This window comes from Emydura macquarii, unplaced genomic scaffold (genome assembly GCF_026122565.2).
Source record: "Emydura macquarii macquarii isolate MOO-44397 ecotype Brisbane River unplaced genomic scaffold, CSIRO-AGI_Emac_v2 contig_1477, whole genome shotgun sequence".
Lineage (NCBI taxonomy): Eukaryota > Metazoa > Chordata > Testudines > Chelidae > Emydura > Emydura macquarii.
The window spans coordinates 13,962,336-13,979,389 of record NW_027131614.1 but is presented as its reverse complement, the minus strand read 5'-3'; the positions used below and the strand labels follow the sequence as shown (position 1 = coordinate 13,979,389).

Sequence of the window (17,054 nt, the reverse complement as noted above, 5' to 3'; positions counted from 1 at the left end):
TTAATCATGACGTTTTGTTTGTCACCATTTAATGTGAATATGGACATCAAATACAGTCAAACTTCTTTTGGGTTTAACGAAAAGAAACCTGAATGGAGCAGTGAGTTGTAATACAATACTCTATGCTCGTGTTTTCCAGATGATGGATGCTGACCCCTTCGTGGGTTGCGGGGCCCTAGGCAAACATGCTTTTCCCAGCCTAATGCAAAGAAGAAGCCCAAAGGGAGGGGTTGAAGAGCGAGTCCTCCTCACACACACTGCCCAGCAGTGATTCCTCTGTCATGGGGCTGGGCCTGAGTTTCTGCTAAACACATTGCAACCTGTGCCTGGGGTTGTGGTGACGCATACTAAAATTTTGGCCTGGCCACCCCTGTGCTAGATGGTAATGCCCAGAGCAGAGGCCGGGCCCACCCTTACAGGTCAGAAGTTGCTCCAACACTTCCCTGAGAGTCTCCCCTTTGCACTGGGATTAGGATTGTGGTTGAAGGACGAAGGGCGCATCTATGTAATTGTGGGAAGGTGAGTTGCAAAAAAGACCAAATGCCGTTGGTGGATTGCCTGAGTAAAAAGTCCTGGGAACCACTGCTCAATGTGCTCTGAAAGGCAGCTTCTGTTAAGGCATTATGCTTTTCATAGCCTGAGCAGGTTGTGCCTGTTAGTCAGACTGTGCTGATGCTGTCACGCCCTGGGTGAAAAAAACTGGCTGTTTCCAAATGAATTGCTGGTGCCAGTGCACATAGCTTGGGAGCTGGGCTAGAGGCACACAGTGGGTTTTGTAGTGCAAACTGAAGAGAATTAATTTGTTGCCTCCTCAGCTTTCAAAGCTGTTTCTAACAATTGTTAGAAAAGAACAGTAAAAAAAACCAGTATACTTGCAATATGCAGGTTAATAGCCCTGTTTCAGAAATAGTTCTTCAGCAATGGCTATCCCAGACTGGTAGTGGTTTCAATTGCAGAAGAGTCCAAGAGATCAGGACCCCATTGTGGGAGGCACTGTATATAAACATCACTTAGGAAGACATAGTTCCTGCCTTGTCACAATCCAGAAAGTGAGTGTAACAAACGGTAGGAAGGAAGAGGTGTGACGAAGTGGAGATTACCAGAAAATATTATGTGCATGTGCCTCAGTTACCCCTGTGTATGTATTCATGTATTTTGGTAATAGGACTAGGGGTGTGATCATGGCAGAGACCACAAGAGGACACATGGGCCTTCATCTAATTACACGTACACAGACAATGGCCAGGGACCCTCTGGCTTTGGACCAGCCAGCTGCAACAGGTTACAGCAGGTAGAACTAAGGAGAGGTGAATGCTTTGTCTGGGAAAGAGACAAAGGATTGGGAGGGGCAAGGGTGCGTGTCTGGGGGTGGCTGGCTGGAAGGGTCAGTTTCCCATGTGGGATTCTTGGGAGCAGAGCCCAACAATGGGACTCTGTACTTTCCTCGGATGGTTGTTGCTGTAACTTTCTGATTCATCTGCTCTCAAAGTCTATTCTATGCTGTGTTCCTGAGAACTAACAAACACTTCTGATTTCTACACTGCCTGTGAATTGCTTCTGACTGCGAGGCAGGGTGCATGGTGGTTTGTCACAGCCGGAGCCTTTCCTCGTTGTCAGAGCCTTTCACTGTGGTGGGGAAAGCCTTCAGCAGTAGGGAGGCAGGGAGAGATGACATTGTTAAATAGCAGTGTAGACATGGGAGGCACTGCGTGGGCATGTAGACAGCTGTGTAGAGTATATATCTTAGGGGCTTAGGCTATACAGCACTCTACTCGCCTAAGCCATGCGTTATTATCTACACGCTGTTTATACCCAGGCTAGCTGAGTGTGCACCGTCTGTACTGTACATGCTGTTGTAGATGTAGGCGTACCTATGAAGCCATGTGAATATAGTTCTAGGTAGCATTATTAATTTTGTCTTCTGAACTCATTCATCATCACCCCTAGGTGCAGCTTCTCCAGTACTATAACTTATACCATACTATAACTTAAGTGCTAGTCTGTATGTAGTGTTGTAGCCATGTCGGTCCCAAGATATTGGGGAGAGATAATACCTTTTACTGGATCAACTTCTGTTGGTGAGAGACAAGATTTCCAGTTTACACAGAGCTGCTCTTTAGGTGTGGGAAACCGGAGTGTCACAGCTTAAAAACAAGGTGGGACAGATTGTTGAGCATAAGTAAAGCCATTTAAAGGGATCATTCAAGGTGAAGTAACCCACTAACATGGTTTGTTGTAATACCAGTATGTCTGTTCAGTCCGTGAGCTCTAGTTTCTAGCAAAGTTATGAATTTAGGCTCGGAAGCTTGTCTCTTGAAAAGGTTGTGCAGGTTTCCTTTGAGGATGAGTACTGAGGTCAGATACAGAGTGATCGCTTTGAGAAAAGTGTTCACCCACAGGTAATGAGGTGCGCTAGTTTGTTGGGTAGTAAAAGCACCCCATCTGTGCTGCATCTTCTCTTGGTGTTCGCAATGGTAGAGCTGCATTGGAGTGAGTTACAGGAATGAAGTTTGGCAGTATAGACACAGCCAATCTGCTTTCTGAAATATTAACAGGTTTTGCCTGGTCTACAAAACACTGAAATCATTTCCATTGTTGGTTCAGGAGGAACTGTAGCTGAAAACCATTTTCATCCTCAGTTCATTTTCCTAGTGTAGTGAGGGTAATAGTGATCACCCGTCCAGGGTGGGTATAGAGGTTTATACTACATAGTTTTGCCTCACTGGGGGAAACTTCCAACCTTTCATACTGGTCTTAAAGCCAGTCTGAACTGCTGCTGTAGACCATACTTTGGTGGTCAAACTATTCTCATCTATTAGTTAAACTTCCTGAAAGCAGGTTTAAATCAGTTGTATGAACAGTTCTAGTCTCTGGAGCTTTGTCTGCCCTGTGGCTGCAAAGTTCTTAAACAAATACAACAGAACCCTTCTAAAAGCAGTTTGAAATTTGTTTGGTACACTTTCCCAGCGTAGATAGTACCCATAGGTTTTAACAAATTGTGTCTCTTAGTGTCCTGTCCTGTTGCTGTCTCCTCCCTCCCTCCTGCACCCTAAAAGACTTGTAATTGTTGGACTGGGAAGTATCAGTAACTTGCTCACTTGTGCCAGTTGCTTCCAGTTTTCTAATTTATATAATGGGCATTTAAATGCTACTACTTTCAAGCCCTGACAAATTTGCAGAGAGAACCTCAGTTTTGAAGTGGGGAGGGGGAGAGTACCATAATTAACTTGAAATATTTCACTTTCAAAATAACTTGTATTAAATAAATCTGATCAAAATAGGAAGTGCTGGTGATCCTATTAAACTGACTATATAGACTATTAAAATGTTTTGTTTAATGTAATTGAGTGATGAATGTAGATTTAGAATACTTTTCCTGCCTGTGCCAGTGAAGTCTTCTATATAACCAATAACTTGCACTGACTTTATAGTGCTAAATTAGCTAGTTATATACCCGGGATCTTTTTAAATAGCAAAAATAATCTCTATAGAAACAAGGGCATGATCCAAAGTTTGAGGAAGTCATTGATTTCAGTGGGTGTTGAATAAAATGCTAGATAGTGCCAAGTATGCTAAGATTCCTGATGTCTTGTGAGTATGCTTGATAACGACATGCAGTATCAAGCTATTGTGCTCTTTCAAATAAAACTGTAAAATGGGTTGAAAAGTACTTTCAGAAGCAACAATCTCTTATTAACTTTAAAAAATGCAATTTTGTTTTCAATATTCTAGGTTACCTCTTACTCTACAGAAGGAAACCATTCTAAGCAGCTCAAAGAAGATGCAGTAGCCTCTTTTGCAGATGTGGGATGGGTCGCTCAAGAAGAAGGTGAAGTCTCTACGAGGCTCAGGTATGTTCATCAGATCTCCTTGATGATTTCACTATAGGTTCCCCTCAAATCATAACATCTTGTTATCTAGCATATTTAATACTGTAAGTATACAAGCATTTCAGTATTGTGGGGAGCAAGGAAGGAAGAACCTGATATGAGGTTAACAGGACTATAATGGAAGTACTAGAGTCTTGACAGCAGACACGGGGCTTGGATCCAGGGAAGGAGGACTCCACAGTTGATCTGCACTAGATAATTCAAGCATTGCAGGCACCTGTCCCACTGTTGTCCCCACACAAATGCTCGCTGTCATGTGAGACCATTGCCAGCATTCTTGTCTTTGCACTTCCTCTGAGCAGGGTTTATCACTGCAGGGTCTTGAACCATGTCACTATGAGATCGCAGAGTTAAAGCAGCAATGGAGTTTCGGCTGCACTTGGGCTTTCTGACAGTCCCACCGTAGCTGACCTGCTTCTACTGACCTCTCTGGTTAAGGCTCTGCAGTGCAGAGCAGAGACACTTTGACTTGTAAAAACACACACACTTGCATTTTGTACTTAATTTTTTATAAACATGAAGCTTGGCAGGCAGTGAATGGGGAGCCGCATCCATAACTATAGGATCGCTACTACTGCAGTGGGCAGAGTGTGTTTGTATGGCTGTAGTGCCCTGTATACACACCTGGAACAGGATGGCTAGTGTGGACACAGTATTACAGTTTGCACTGGTTCAGTTAAGCTGATGTAGGCTTTGGTGGCATAGCTTTCTGGAGTAGACAAGATTTTTGTTTACTTTAAATAAGGAGCATCTGAGGACCCAGATTACTGGCTTTGGAATTCACAGGTGTAATAGCTTCCTCCAGAGGTCACCTGCTTTTAAAAGCATGCAATCAGTAATGACCTTAAATGCCCTTCAACGCAACTTGCTATAGTGAAATACTGCATAATAGGAATATGGCTGCAAGCCACTTTTAATTTCAATAACTCAAAAGGGAGTAGCAGGAAATCCATCAACCTATTGGTAGGTACATTTCAGCACAAGGAATTGGTTGTTCAGCTCCTGGGCTCTTGTGTAAGAGCTGAGTTGTACAGTCATCAATCGGAAGAGTAGCTCTTTGCTTCAGGGAACCCACTACAAGTTGTGGGAGTTGGACATTGTAAGTTAAGATTTGCTATTTGGGGAGAACTCACTAAGGAACGTGACGTTAACCTGTCTTATCCTTGAACTTAAGACTTGATAGTGTGAAGGCAAACAGTGAATTTACAGGTAGCTCTACAAATTACTTCGTTAGGCAGGGTCTTAAACTTGGTTTGCCATTTGTACATGTGAAACGTTTAACACTTATAGTAATGTCACTAGGTGCTTTCAGACACTCCAGAAGGGCAATCCCTGGTCCAAGAAGCCCACATACTGCAAATAAATATCTTTATAGTTGTCTGTTACCTGACCAACTGGGACCTGATATAAGTATTTTCTGGAATTGACATGACGCTTGTTCCATAATGACAGAAAGGCTTTAATAACTGCACTTATAAAATGAGCCCCCAAACCAAAAATCCAGTATATATGAGCAGCAAAAGCCATTTTCCTCACCAATGCAGGCAAGAAAGAGGTGGTGGTTTCAATTCTTGACAGCTTTTCTGACAGCTTAGATCCATAGTCTCAGAAGAAAGCTGGGCGAGATGAGAGTTCTGTGTCTGAAATGATTTCTCAGTCTTGAAGTGGGCTTTAATTGCTTTCCTCTTTATCCTCATAAATTGAGTGTTTTCAAAGCATTTTTGGTAATTACATGAGAGAACAAAGGAAGACCAAACAAAAACACGGGAAAGAACTACATGTTTTTACTCTGTTCAGAAGGTGTTAGCCACCTGGCTTTTGTTTGTGACAAACAAGTGCTGGATTGTTGACTAAAGTTCCACCCTTTCCTAACAAAAGGGGGTTGGGGTTTGCTGAGATGAGAAAAGAATACCTGAGGTGGCACCCATCAGCAGATAGGATCATAAGGTATCCTTGAAGGATAGGAAGCCAATGAGGTGTAGATGAGTTAATTACAGAAGATAATTTCGTTAGGGAAACTGGTCAGTCAAGAGGGGCCATTAATCAGAAGAAAAGCAGTTATCCTGATGGAATACCAGACATGCTTATAAGAGAAAAACAGCACTTGTGTGATGCAATAAGAAGCAATCGCTTCTTTTCAAAAATGAATTCCAGCCATCACCATACTTTTGCAATATGCATCTTATTAGTAATATTTGGTAGCATAATTTTATAAGTAGGCCCAACCTAGCTTGAATGTCAGTCTACAATATCTACGTAGCAAGTAGTCCACTATGCAGCCTTATTTGCCTATCCTATACACACTTGGAGAGGATGAGATCTATTTTTGACAGTGTAGATTAAAAAAGTTGATCTATTTACATCCTTGCAGAACTAAACTGCAAATCATTTCCCCCCTGTACGCTGAATGCTATAGTCACATTTCACATATGGTATTTTTCAAGTGGTAAATTTCAAATGTTCTATTGAAACAAATATATTTCAAAAAACTTACTGTGCATTCCAGTATCTATAATCTAAAGCCCCTTTACAGCAGTATATAAATAAGCTTCTAAAAAAGCAAATCAATTCAAAGTATTATTGGATGTCTTTCATTTAATCTGAGAATAAATTTGCTGTTAATTCAGAGAGTCAGTGGCATAATTCAAGTCAGCACTGAAGGAAGTAAAAATAACTTGGCAATAATAGCCCCAGGCCAGACAATGAAATTAATCACCTACACACACTGAAATGTTGACTCTTAAGCAGATATTTTATCGGTATAGATTAATTATATGGAATAAATACTTCACATGCCAGTTGTACATAGCCAGTGTTCAAATATTCTTTTGCAATACAAAATGGAACTTTAAAAGATGTGCGGGAAACCAAGGGGACAAGCTCCTCTGGAGTAAATCCAAGATGCTACCCAGGATTTATGGTTCCAGGAACCCTGTAAAAATCCTGAATTCTCTCCTGGGAGGACACAGCATTTTTCTTTTTTAAGTTGATGGAAAAAATAACAGTCCTAAAACTATTATTAATAAGTGTGGCGATCTGTAAAGTAATGGTCCCCAGTTCAAAAGTCAAAGTAATATTACAGGGGTGGCTAAATTTTCTGACCACCTTCCTCCCCTGAAACCTCCCTCCCTACTGGACAGACCAGATGAATCACAGGTCTGACAATTCCCATGTTCCTGAGATGGTGTTCCTGTTTTTAGTAGCATCACAGCATATTAGATGCTGTACAAAGCTCCTATCATTTCCTAAATAGGATACCATTTAATTGACTCATTTGTTTTAAAAGTGTCCCTTTTAACAGTAGTATTTACTATTTTGTTAAGCCAATTCACATACTAATTACTTTGATTATAAGCCCCTCTGATATCTAGCCTGAACTTTGCTTCCACTTAAATTTGTGTTCTCTTACTCACACTATTTGACCAAAGGTGAAATGTGTTCATATCAAGGTTTGTCCCTTATGTAACTTGTATACCATAATTACCAATAAATTTCTGTAGTACTACGAGGCTCTCAGCATTTCTGAGGTGGCATTTCCTCTTCCCTTCCCACCCAAAAAAACTTAAAACCAATGCCACTTAAAAGCTAGATTTTAGGGATTTAGGAGTCACAATCTGCCAAAGGTTACTTGCAAGTAGCCCATTGTAGGGTGAGGGAGATAAAAATACCAGACTTCTGAAGCAGGTATTTTCTTCCTTCCTAAAAGGCCAAAGATAAATAGTTTGCTTTTAAGGTCCGTCCTTAACGTTTGGCTCAAGGCCTTACACTTAACTGTCTTGCTCTATCCTCTCGCTTTTTGGTAGAAGCACTTACTACAAACCAGCCTCATGTGACAATAGTGTTGCTTTGTTACAGATCAGAAGTTTGGTCAAAATCAACTCCACCTCTTCCACATGAACCATATTGCTCTGGAAGACCCCCAAGCAGACAAGCATCCTTACCAAACTTGTTACAAGAAGAGCCATCCCCCAAAGGCAATGTGACCAAGAATGATGAAGCGCTGCAGAAGATCAATGCTCTAGAAAATGAACTTGCCAGTTTAAGGGCCCAAATTGCCAAAATTGTAATCTTGCAGGAACAACAGAATCAGACAGCAGGTATGAAACTCACTTTTTCTCGAACTTTCAAAACATATTAGTAAAAGGAATCTGCTCCTTTAAAACTGATTCACCGACACATGTAAGCATACTGAAGTCATTTTTGTGAGACATTATGGGATTGAAAGTGAAGTTTGTGGGGTTGTAAAAATTAGGTAGCACCTAATTTCATTGGTTGTACCGAATCTCAGTGAGGCTTGATTCCAGGTTATCTGTGCTGTCTCACTGTGAAACAACAGTACAAAATAAACTCACAGGTGATGGGCAAAAGGCTCTTTTTAAAATTCCGTCTGGAATTGTGGGATGGAAATTGAAACCTGTGAGAGGAAAAGTGTGTGCACTTTAAACCCATTCACGTACAGATGGGCTGGTAATCATCTGCAATAGTGAACTGCCGCAGAAACCTGAGACTTGGAATAACCTTGAACTGTAGTCTTATCTGATTTCCTTCCTAACCAGCAAATGGTGTTTGTCACCACCAGAGTAGCAGCTGATAGTCCAGTCTAGTGACGGGAGTTGGCCACCACTCAGGCAGGTTTTTGTGTGTAGCGATGTAATGGCAAGTTTAGATATTAAATAGATAAGACTTAAGTTCTTTACTGTACTATCGTAACCTTCTGAAGATCAAGTTTAGTATTAACTCATTCTTCTGCCTTGACTTCACGTTATTTGCACTTAACACATGTGTGGGCACGATACACTAACAGGGACCACATGAAGGTTTCTCTAAGGGTAGGGAGGGGACCAAGACCTCCAGATTCTTTTATTTCCTACTTTTTTAGAATTTCTTCAAATGTTTATGCAAAGTGTTTTGAGTTCTGAATTCTGCAGATAATTAGCATTTAATAGGTTTTCCAGAACAAAGCTTGGCACAAATATGAATGAAACCAAAAGGAAAGGGCATAATACAGCTATACGTATTATAAGTATCCTTATAAGACCTACTGTTCCTCTGTGGGAATCAATGATATGTCATGAGATCTAGTGTCACTGAGATACTAATTATGCTTTTGGAATATAATACATATTTCAAACAGCTTGTGCAACAGAGACAAGAAAAATCATCTTGGTATAGCTAGAAATGTTTGGAGTCACCAGAAATCTCTAACAAAGCTCAATGCCTATTACATGACTAGGAATAAATAAGCACGATACCTAGGATATTTTCTCACAGCTTATAATAGACCTGGCACTCTTCATAGAACTGTAACTTGTTACAATGGCTGCTTATTTCTTAGTATTAGCTCCTAATGCCATTGACTCACTGGTCTCTGGGGCAGAAGTTCACAAGTTAAATCCTCTATATTATAATGGGCTCTCATCAGTCAGTGTAATAACACACAAGATCTTTGGGGCAAGAGAGAGAGACTTGCATTGTTACAGGAGTCATCCTTGGGATGAGATGTTAGTCTGAGGACTCTTGAGTGCCAATTTCTGTTCAGATGGAAGCTGAAAATTGTAGAACCTCTGATAGTGAATGTCCTAATCTTATTACCATAGTCAGCATCCCTCCCATCCCCCAAAATACTATGCATTTTTATAGCATCTTCCATTGATATACTTAAAGTACTTCACAGATTTGAATTCTTTCAGCTGACAAGGGTAGCATTACAATCTGTACCCATTACAGATAGGAATGAAGGCTGAGAAACTGGCAGAGGTTAAATGGCTTGGTCTGTGGGAAAGCTGGCAATAGGTATATTGAGTCTTTCCTGAATTTTAACCATTCGATCATAAATGCTGATTTGCCTGAAGAGATTGTAATTCAGTATCCAAATCTGTGATATGATAGGGGAATAAGTGACCACTATGTGAGCCACTAACTCAATGCACTGAAATAGTTTGAAAGGTAATTCAATTCCATTCCTCCTTTTGAAGGCCACTGTGGTGTGAAATTAACACACTTCTAAACATGTCAAAATGCCACTAATGTCCTAAATAGCAAATGTCCCTGGTTAATATTTTTCTAGATTTGATTTCTTTCTTTCTGTTCATTAGAAGGCTTTCAGTCTAGGCTTCGGTTTAAATAGCTTTTTCTTTTACCTCCCTCTTCTGGCAGAATATGGCAACTACTTTAAATACGTTAACATTATACGTCCTTTCTGTCCCAGACGGTTGGTTTGGCTCACTTTTAAGATTAATTGGGGGTGGGAGGGTGAAGGTTTTGTTAAAATAAAAATTTGCATGAGCAGAATCAGTGACTTAAATTCCATAGTCTTGTTTCTAAAACTATTTGGGACATTCTCTCACTTATGTACCTGCCAAGATTTATGTAATATTTTTGGTTACTCCTGTAACATTGACTTAATGTTCACCTAAAGTGATGCAAGGATCTTTAATTTTTGTGACAACCCAATCAGTTCAGTCAATCGCCAGCTTCTGCTCTTGAGTGTTAGCAAGACTTTCAAAAAACAAAGGTAAACAAGGTGAAGACTTAACTGGGATTCACACAACTTTTTGAACTCTGCCATTCAAGTTTAAGAATCTCACATGAGAAGTCCATTTCTGAAAATAATCAGCAAGAATCACTACTGCTTATAGGGGGGTGGTAATTATAGTCATTAAGTAATTTCATTTAGAATCTTGCCTTGACCAGTGACAAGTATAAGGGGAATTTTTACTTGGGATACATTTGTTACTGTTGTCTGTCCAAAATGTTACTTATGTGTAAAATTTAGGGATGTCAATCACAGTAACTCAAGTGATTGATTTGTTTTGAGTTAACCAGATTAAAAAAATTAATCACAATCCATTTTAATTGCACTGTTAAACAATAAAATACCAATTTAAATGTATTTACAGTGCCGCCTGGTAGTGAAGACAGGCGTTCGCATGGCACTGCTATAGCCAGCCTTGCAAGGAATTTATGTGCCAGATATGTTAAACATTTGTATGTCCCTTTATGCTTTGGCCACCATTTGGGAGGACATGCTTCCATGCTGATGAGGCTTGTTTAAAAAAAAAATGTGTTAATTAAATTTGTGACTGAACTCCTTGGATGAGAATTTTATGTCTGCTGCTCTGTGGTTTTGCCTGCATTCTACCTTATATTTCATGGTATGGCAGTCTCGGATGCTGACCCAGCACATGTTCTCTTAAACTGAACAACTTTCACTGCACATTTGACAAAACACAAAGAAAGTACCACTGTGAGATTTCTAAAGATAGCTACAACACTTGACCCAAGGGTTTAAGAATCTGAATTGCCTTTCAAAATTTGAGGGACAAGGTGTGGAACATGCTGTCAGAAGTCTTAAAAGAGCAACACTCCAATGTAGAAACTACAGAACCCAAACCACCAAAAATGAGTTCCGTTGGTGGCATCTGACTCTGATGATGAAAATGAATGTGCATCAGTCCATACTGCTTTGGATTGTTGTCGAGCAGAACCCATCATCAGCATGGAAATATGTCCTATGGAATGGTGTTTGACGCAGGAAGGGGCATACAAATGTTTAGCATATCTGGCACGTGAATACCTTGCCAGCTACAACAGTGCCATGTGAACACTTGTTCTCACTTTCAGGTGACATTGTAAACAAGAAGCAAGCAGCATTATCTCCCATAAATATAAACAAACTTGGTTGTAAGCTCTAAAGATCTATATTGTTTTTGAGTGAAGTTATGTAACAGAAATCTACATTTGTGAGTTGCACTTTCACAATAAAGAGATTGCACTACAGTACTTGTATGAGGAATCAAAAAATACTTTTTTACAGTGCAAATTTGTGATCCAAAATAAATATACAGTGAGCACTGCATACTTTGTTTTGTATTGTAATTATCAATTTTTGAAAATGTAGAAAACATCCAAACATATTTAAATGGTATTCTAGTGTTTAACATGGTGATTAACTTTTTTTAATTGCTTGCCAGCCCTAGTAAAATTATTTCTAAACGTTGATTTCTTCCAGCCACAGTGGCTGCCTTAAGTACGTAACTTGGTGAGTTGCCTTTCAAACTATCCCTAAGCACCATTAATTATTGTCCCCAAAAGAGGCACAGTTGGTGAAAACAGGTCCTGGTGTTGAACAAGTTTTGTAGGCTTAGTAGATGTGCATCTACTGTTAGAATCTGAACTGGGAACTGAATAGCTTTTAGTCCTTTTGGAACAGTAATTAGCTGAGGGGGTTTTAGTGCTGTCATTTTTAGGTGGTTTAGGACTGAAACCTGGCCTGTAAGCTTCTGCCAAAACATCCCCAGGAAAAAAATAAATTGATAGTGCAGTAAGTCTGCTCTTTTCAAAACACTTGAGATTATCAAGCTTTCTTTAAAAGGGCACATAGTTATTATTAGAAATGAATGTTTTGGTGTGTTGTAGCTGGATTAAGTCCTACTGCATCTGCTCCTGCACCAGCGCCGCCGCCTCCACCACCCCCACCACCTCTTCCACCTTCTGTGCTACATCGGAGTATGTCTGCTATTGATCTCATTAAAGAGCGGAGAGGCCAGAAAATAAATGCTGGACAGACTTTGATTGATAATGGTCCAAAGAAGCCTGAAATGCCAAACATGCTGGAGATCCTCAAAGACATGAACAGTGTAAAACTGCGCTCAGTGAAAAGGTGAGTACACAATAACTTGTGTAATTTTATTATTGCTCAGTCTAAAGTCTTCCTCAGTTGTTTTGGACTGTTGCTGATCTAGCATTTGAAAGGCAATGATGCTCTAACTTCATTCTAAAGTCTTGCTGTGTCACTGTTTCCCTTTAAAGACCAGCAGAAGGCACAAAATGCAAATCGTGTGACCCGACTGATCCTGCAGCACTAATAGCCGAAGCTCTCAAAAAGAAATTTGCATATCGATACAGAAGTGATAGCCAAAGTGAAATTGAAAAACAGATTCCACAGTCTGAAACACAAACAAAGTCTGAAATGATGCTGGTGAGTACTGAAATTCTTGACATATCCTAGGGCTCAGTCTTACATACTTTGAAGCCAATGTAAATCTCTTCAGAAACCTTAGACGATTGTCAGACTGTCTCCATCTCCACAAAACCCCCATAAGCAATTGAGGTGTGCCTGCCACAAGCTGCAACACAGACATGGGCAATGTAGCCAATTCTGATACTTCTGTATTCTAAATCTCATGGTATTTGTGGTTCCAGGAGCTGGAGCTTTAAGAAGTCAGATGATTATATGAGAGACTGTGTTTCATTTAAAAAAAAAAAAAAGTTTCAAGCCCTCATGGTTAGAGAATCAACAAAACATGAACCATAATGACTCAAATCAAAGGCAGCTTGAAATGTTTTTGTATGTGTTAAATGATTTTGGGGCCTGATTTTTGAACGCATAGTGTTGGCAATACTGCATGTGCCTATTGGGAATAGGTAGGCAATTGAGTGAGAGCCCAGAGAGCTTGGCCTATGCATCAGCAGTGCTGGGGAGTGGAGAGACTGCTGTTATTCAAAACACGTAAGGGGGTACCTTTAGCTAGGACTTTTGCTGACCATGTAAATCATGAGCAGGCTAAAGAGGTTTTATTGCATCACTAGGACCTTAAAATGGAACCCAGTTGTCTTTTAAAAATAAACAAACAAACATGGTGCTTTAAGGCATGAGAAAAGATTGAAATTGAAGTAAAGGTTTTTCTCACAGGGTAAGTGTTCAGAAATTCTTTCATTTAGTGTTTGCAAGTTCTTGCATTTGCATTTCTAGTTACAAAACATAGAAGAGGAGTCCTTTCATGTTTTCCCCTTTTTATTCTTGTGACATTTTAAGTTTTGCTGGGCAATAAAATTTGCCTGCAGCTCTGGCAAGCAGTCACTGCAGCACTGTGCTAGTGTAAGAGGACAGGAAAGGGAGAACAAATAAGTGACCAGATTAAGCTCTTGCTTTTCACTCATCTTGAAAAATGAAAGTGAAAGTAAACAGCAAAAGAGGTAGAAAGCATAATAGAGTTTACTCATATAGCTAATTGTGTTCTGGGTCTGATTGGGGAAGAACTAGATTACCAACCCTAAGCATTTAAAAAATCAGGAGCCTTACAATAATCAAGGTTGGTTGTTTTTTCTGGATTGAGACTTTGAGGTTCATTTAGGTCACATTTGTAGGCTGTTCTCTACAACCATGAGGGCTATAATTTTTTGTAATGAAGGCTGAGATTTTCTTGATCAGGTGCTTCCAGGAGCTAGGAATTTAAAAAAAACAAACTCACAAGACTTGGGATAAAAGCCTAAGTTAATGTCTTACTTGGCAGGGACTGTTCATTACTTCCTCCACTTTCAGATTGTGGCCTATCTAAGGCAAGGGACTGGATTGGATGGTAATGTCAGAGACTAATGGAATCAGAGTTTCCAGAGGCCTTTGACAGAGAATTATTGTGGTGCTGACAAAAACTAGCTGTGGTCTAATAAGATTAACTTTATCAGTTATTGTGAGTGGCCCTTAGGCAGCCTTTTTCCCCCCTAGTCTGGTCCTCACATTTCATTATACATGGTTCACGAAGGACCTTGCAACAGATGAGATTGTTAGCACTGCTGATGAGTTCCTTTATGGGTGCTATGGAGGAAAAGTGTTGGTCAGCAAACTTATTCTGGGAGTGGAGTCATCTGGTTCATCTGAGTAACTTCACTTGGTTCCGGATATGAGTTTCCCCTTGGAGATGATTCCTAGTTACTTTGTGGGTAAAACTTATCTAAATCTAATCCCATTATTTGCATTTATGGAAGCAGGGTAAAGCAGACAAATGGTGGGTGGTTTCTGCTTGAGATCCAATGTCACTTAGGAATTTGGACAATAAAATGATGCTACAGTTTCCAGTATCTGTAGATATTATCATGTACGTGTTTTCCCTTTTCAGTTTGGACCACATATACTGAAGCCTACAGGAAAAATGAAGACTTTAATTGAAAAATCTTAACTTCTTATACATCACTACAAGAGACTATTCAGCTGCTTTTATTAGAAATCCATGTTATGTAGTATGTGGCTCTGGGTATTTAGTGCCCTCCTACAAAACAAAACAAAAAAACCACTGACATGAAATTATAAAGGAACTTAGTGCCTTCATTTTACATGTTAACTCTACCTTTTGTTAACAGCCACAGAGGGACAGGTACCTCCAGAATTTGAGACAGTACTCAAGTTCTTAAATCTATAAAGTCAACTTTAAAGTCTAGCTTTCAATACCTAAAATACTAAGACTTTCATGAGGTGGCTTTATTTTAACACTAATTTATCTGTACAAATGTTTTTATATGCATGATTGAAGACTGTCTTAAGACAGTTTGTGTAAACAATCAGGGGAATGAAGTACTGTAAGTTCCTGTCAGTCCTTTTATCTCTAATGTAATAGCTGATGTAACAAGTTTCTTGCAAGGAGCATTTAGTTTGAGACTAGAAACTTCTGTTCCAAATGAGTTCTCATGTTGGAATTTGTTTAACACAGCTCTTGATGTTTTTAGCCTAAAAAGCATGAACTGTTCATAAAAGGGTGCCAGACTAGGTAACCTCTGATAAACTGCATTGATTTCACTTAGCTTTGTACTAAGTGGTATGGAGCAGAGCATTTTTAAAAAAAAATTCTTAAATGAGACTGCTCTTTTCTCAATGCAGAATGTTCCATCATCATCTCTTCCCCCCCCCCCCCAATATAAATAGTGCATTAAAGGTGAATTTGATCATGTTGGGCAACTGGCTACAGCTAGCTTCAGGTTCAGTCCTATGTCGAAAGGTCGACCAGTGTGTGTGAAATAAGGTAGAATAGCAATGTAGATTAAAATACTTGAGACAATGTCAGGGCATGTGTCAGAGTGTGAGCAAGCATGGAAGTCTGGAAAGTTAAAAGTAATATAGATGAGAAGAAATGAGTGCTTACAAAATGAACTATTGGGTGTTAGTAAAACCTTTCTGCTCTTGGAGGCTTTGATCTCAGTTGTAGCTGGAGAACGCTTGACACACGGGAGAAGTGTCTTTACAACCTCCACACAGTTAATGGGGATGTCTTGTGCTGGGCTTGTCCCCTCATGTAAAGCAGAAGAGACTGAAGGCTCCCTTTATTTGCATTAATTGCCCATGACCCCAAGGTAATATTTCAGAAGCCAGGGATATCCTGAGGCCAATCCCTGAACTAGCTCTAGAGAAGGAGTGGTGTAGTAGATCTTTGACAGGCTCTGTCAGCTGAGGATCCCTACACAGGGGAAATCCTTCAGGGACCTGCTATATGGTAGCTTTGTCCTGTCTGACCAGCACAGAGGTGGATTATCAGGGGGAGACTATCTGACCCTTTGTACGCGACAAATGCATTCCAGTTTTCTCAAGTAATAAAACATTGGGTAGAAAACATTCAGGCATTCACAGAACTAAAAAGCAGGAACGCAAGAGAACTTACTTGGCTACATGCATATCAAGTAAACTGACAGCAAGTTTCTTTTGAATGTAGATAAATATAGCTAGAGAAGGTGGATCAGCAATCTTACTCAGCACACTGTTTTAAAGGAACAGGTGGGTAGTGGAGCAGTGATGTGCATGTTTGTTCTTGAAACTTCATTTTTTCAGCTGCTGGAAAAATACAGCATTTTCCATCAACCTGGAGCCACTTTCATATAAGTTATTGAAGATGCACAAAGCATGCTAGTCAGTATTAAATTGAGATTTGAACAGTGATCAACAAGGCCTTTATTTCTGATGTAATACTTGAAAAGGTGTTAATGTATTTACACAAGCTGTTAAAACATTTAACTTTTTACTTTAGTTAATTCCTCTTCTAAATGCTTTGACTGTTTTCCAAAGTCCCATTTGGTCGCCAAAGAGTTTCAGTAATTAGTGCTATACTGATATGTACAAAATATAAAAACCAAAATGCTGACTTTGGCAGTGTCTTTCTCGATCACATACACATTAGGTGGGTGGTGGGAAATTTGAAACAAATTCAGAAGTGGTGGAGAATCTGAAGGGATTCTAGTTGCATCACCTAAGCTATTTAAAAGTATCCAGATCCAGTATGCTACTTTGCTCCTACAGTAGAACCTCGGAGTTACGAACACTGTGGGAATGGAAGTTGTTCGTAACATTGAAATGTTTAACTCTGAACAAAACATTAGGGTTGGTCTTTCAAAAGTTTAAAA

The 17,054-nt window shown here is 39.8% G+C and overlaps 1 protein-coding gene across 3 annotated transcripts in view; it reads left to right on the top strand.

Moving 5' to 3' along the window:
- The window catches only part of MTFR1 (mitochondrial fission regulator 1), a 34,538-nt gene extending 17,743 nt beyond the window's left edge, over positions 1-16,795 (top strand). For all 3 annotated transcript variants that reach the window (XM_067553684.1, XM_067553685.1, XM_067553686.1), the window contains 5 exons: positions 3,733-3,851; positions 7,746-7,987; positions 12,309-12,552; positions 12,702-12,870; positions 14,789-16,795. In XM_067553684.1, the coding sequence (XP_067409785.1) occupies positions 3,733-3,851; positions 7,746-7,987; positions 12,309-12,552; positions 12,702-12,870; positions 14,789-14,848 (834 nt within the window). In that variant the 3' untranslated portion in view covers positions 14,849-16,795. The remainder of the gene's footprint in view (positions 1-3,732; positions 3,852-7,745; positions 7,988-12,308; positions 12,553-12,701; positions 12,871-14,788) is intronic.
- Positions 16,796-17,054: the final 259 nt, after the last annotated feature.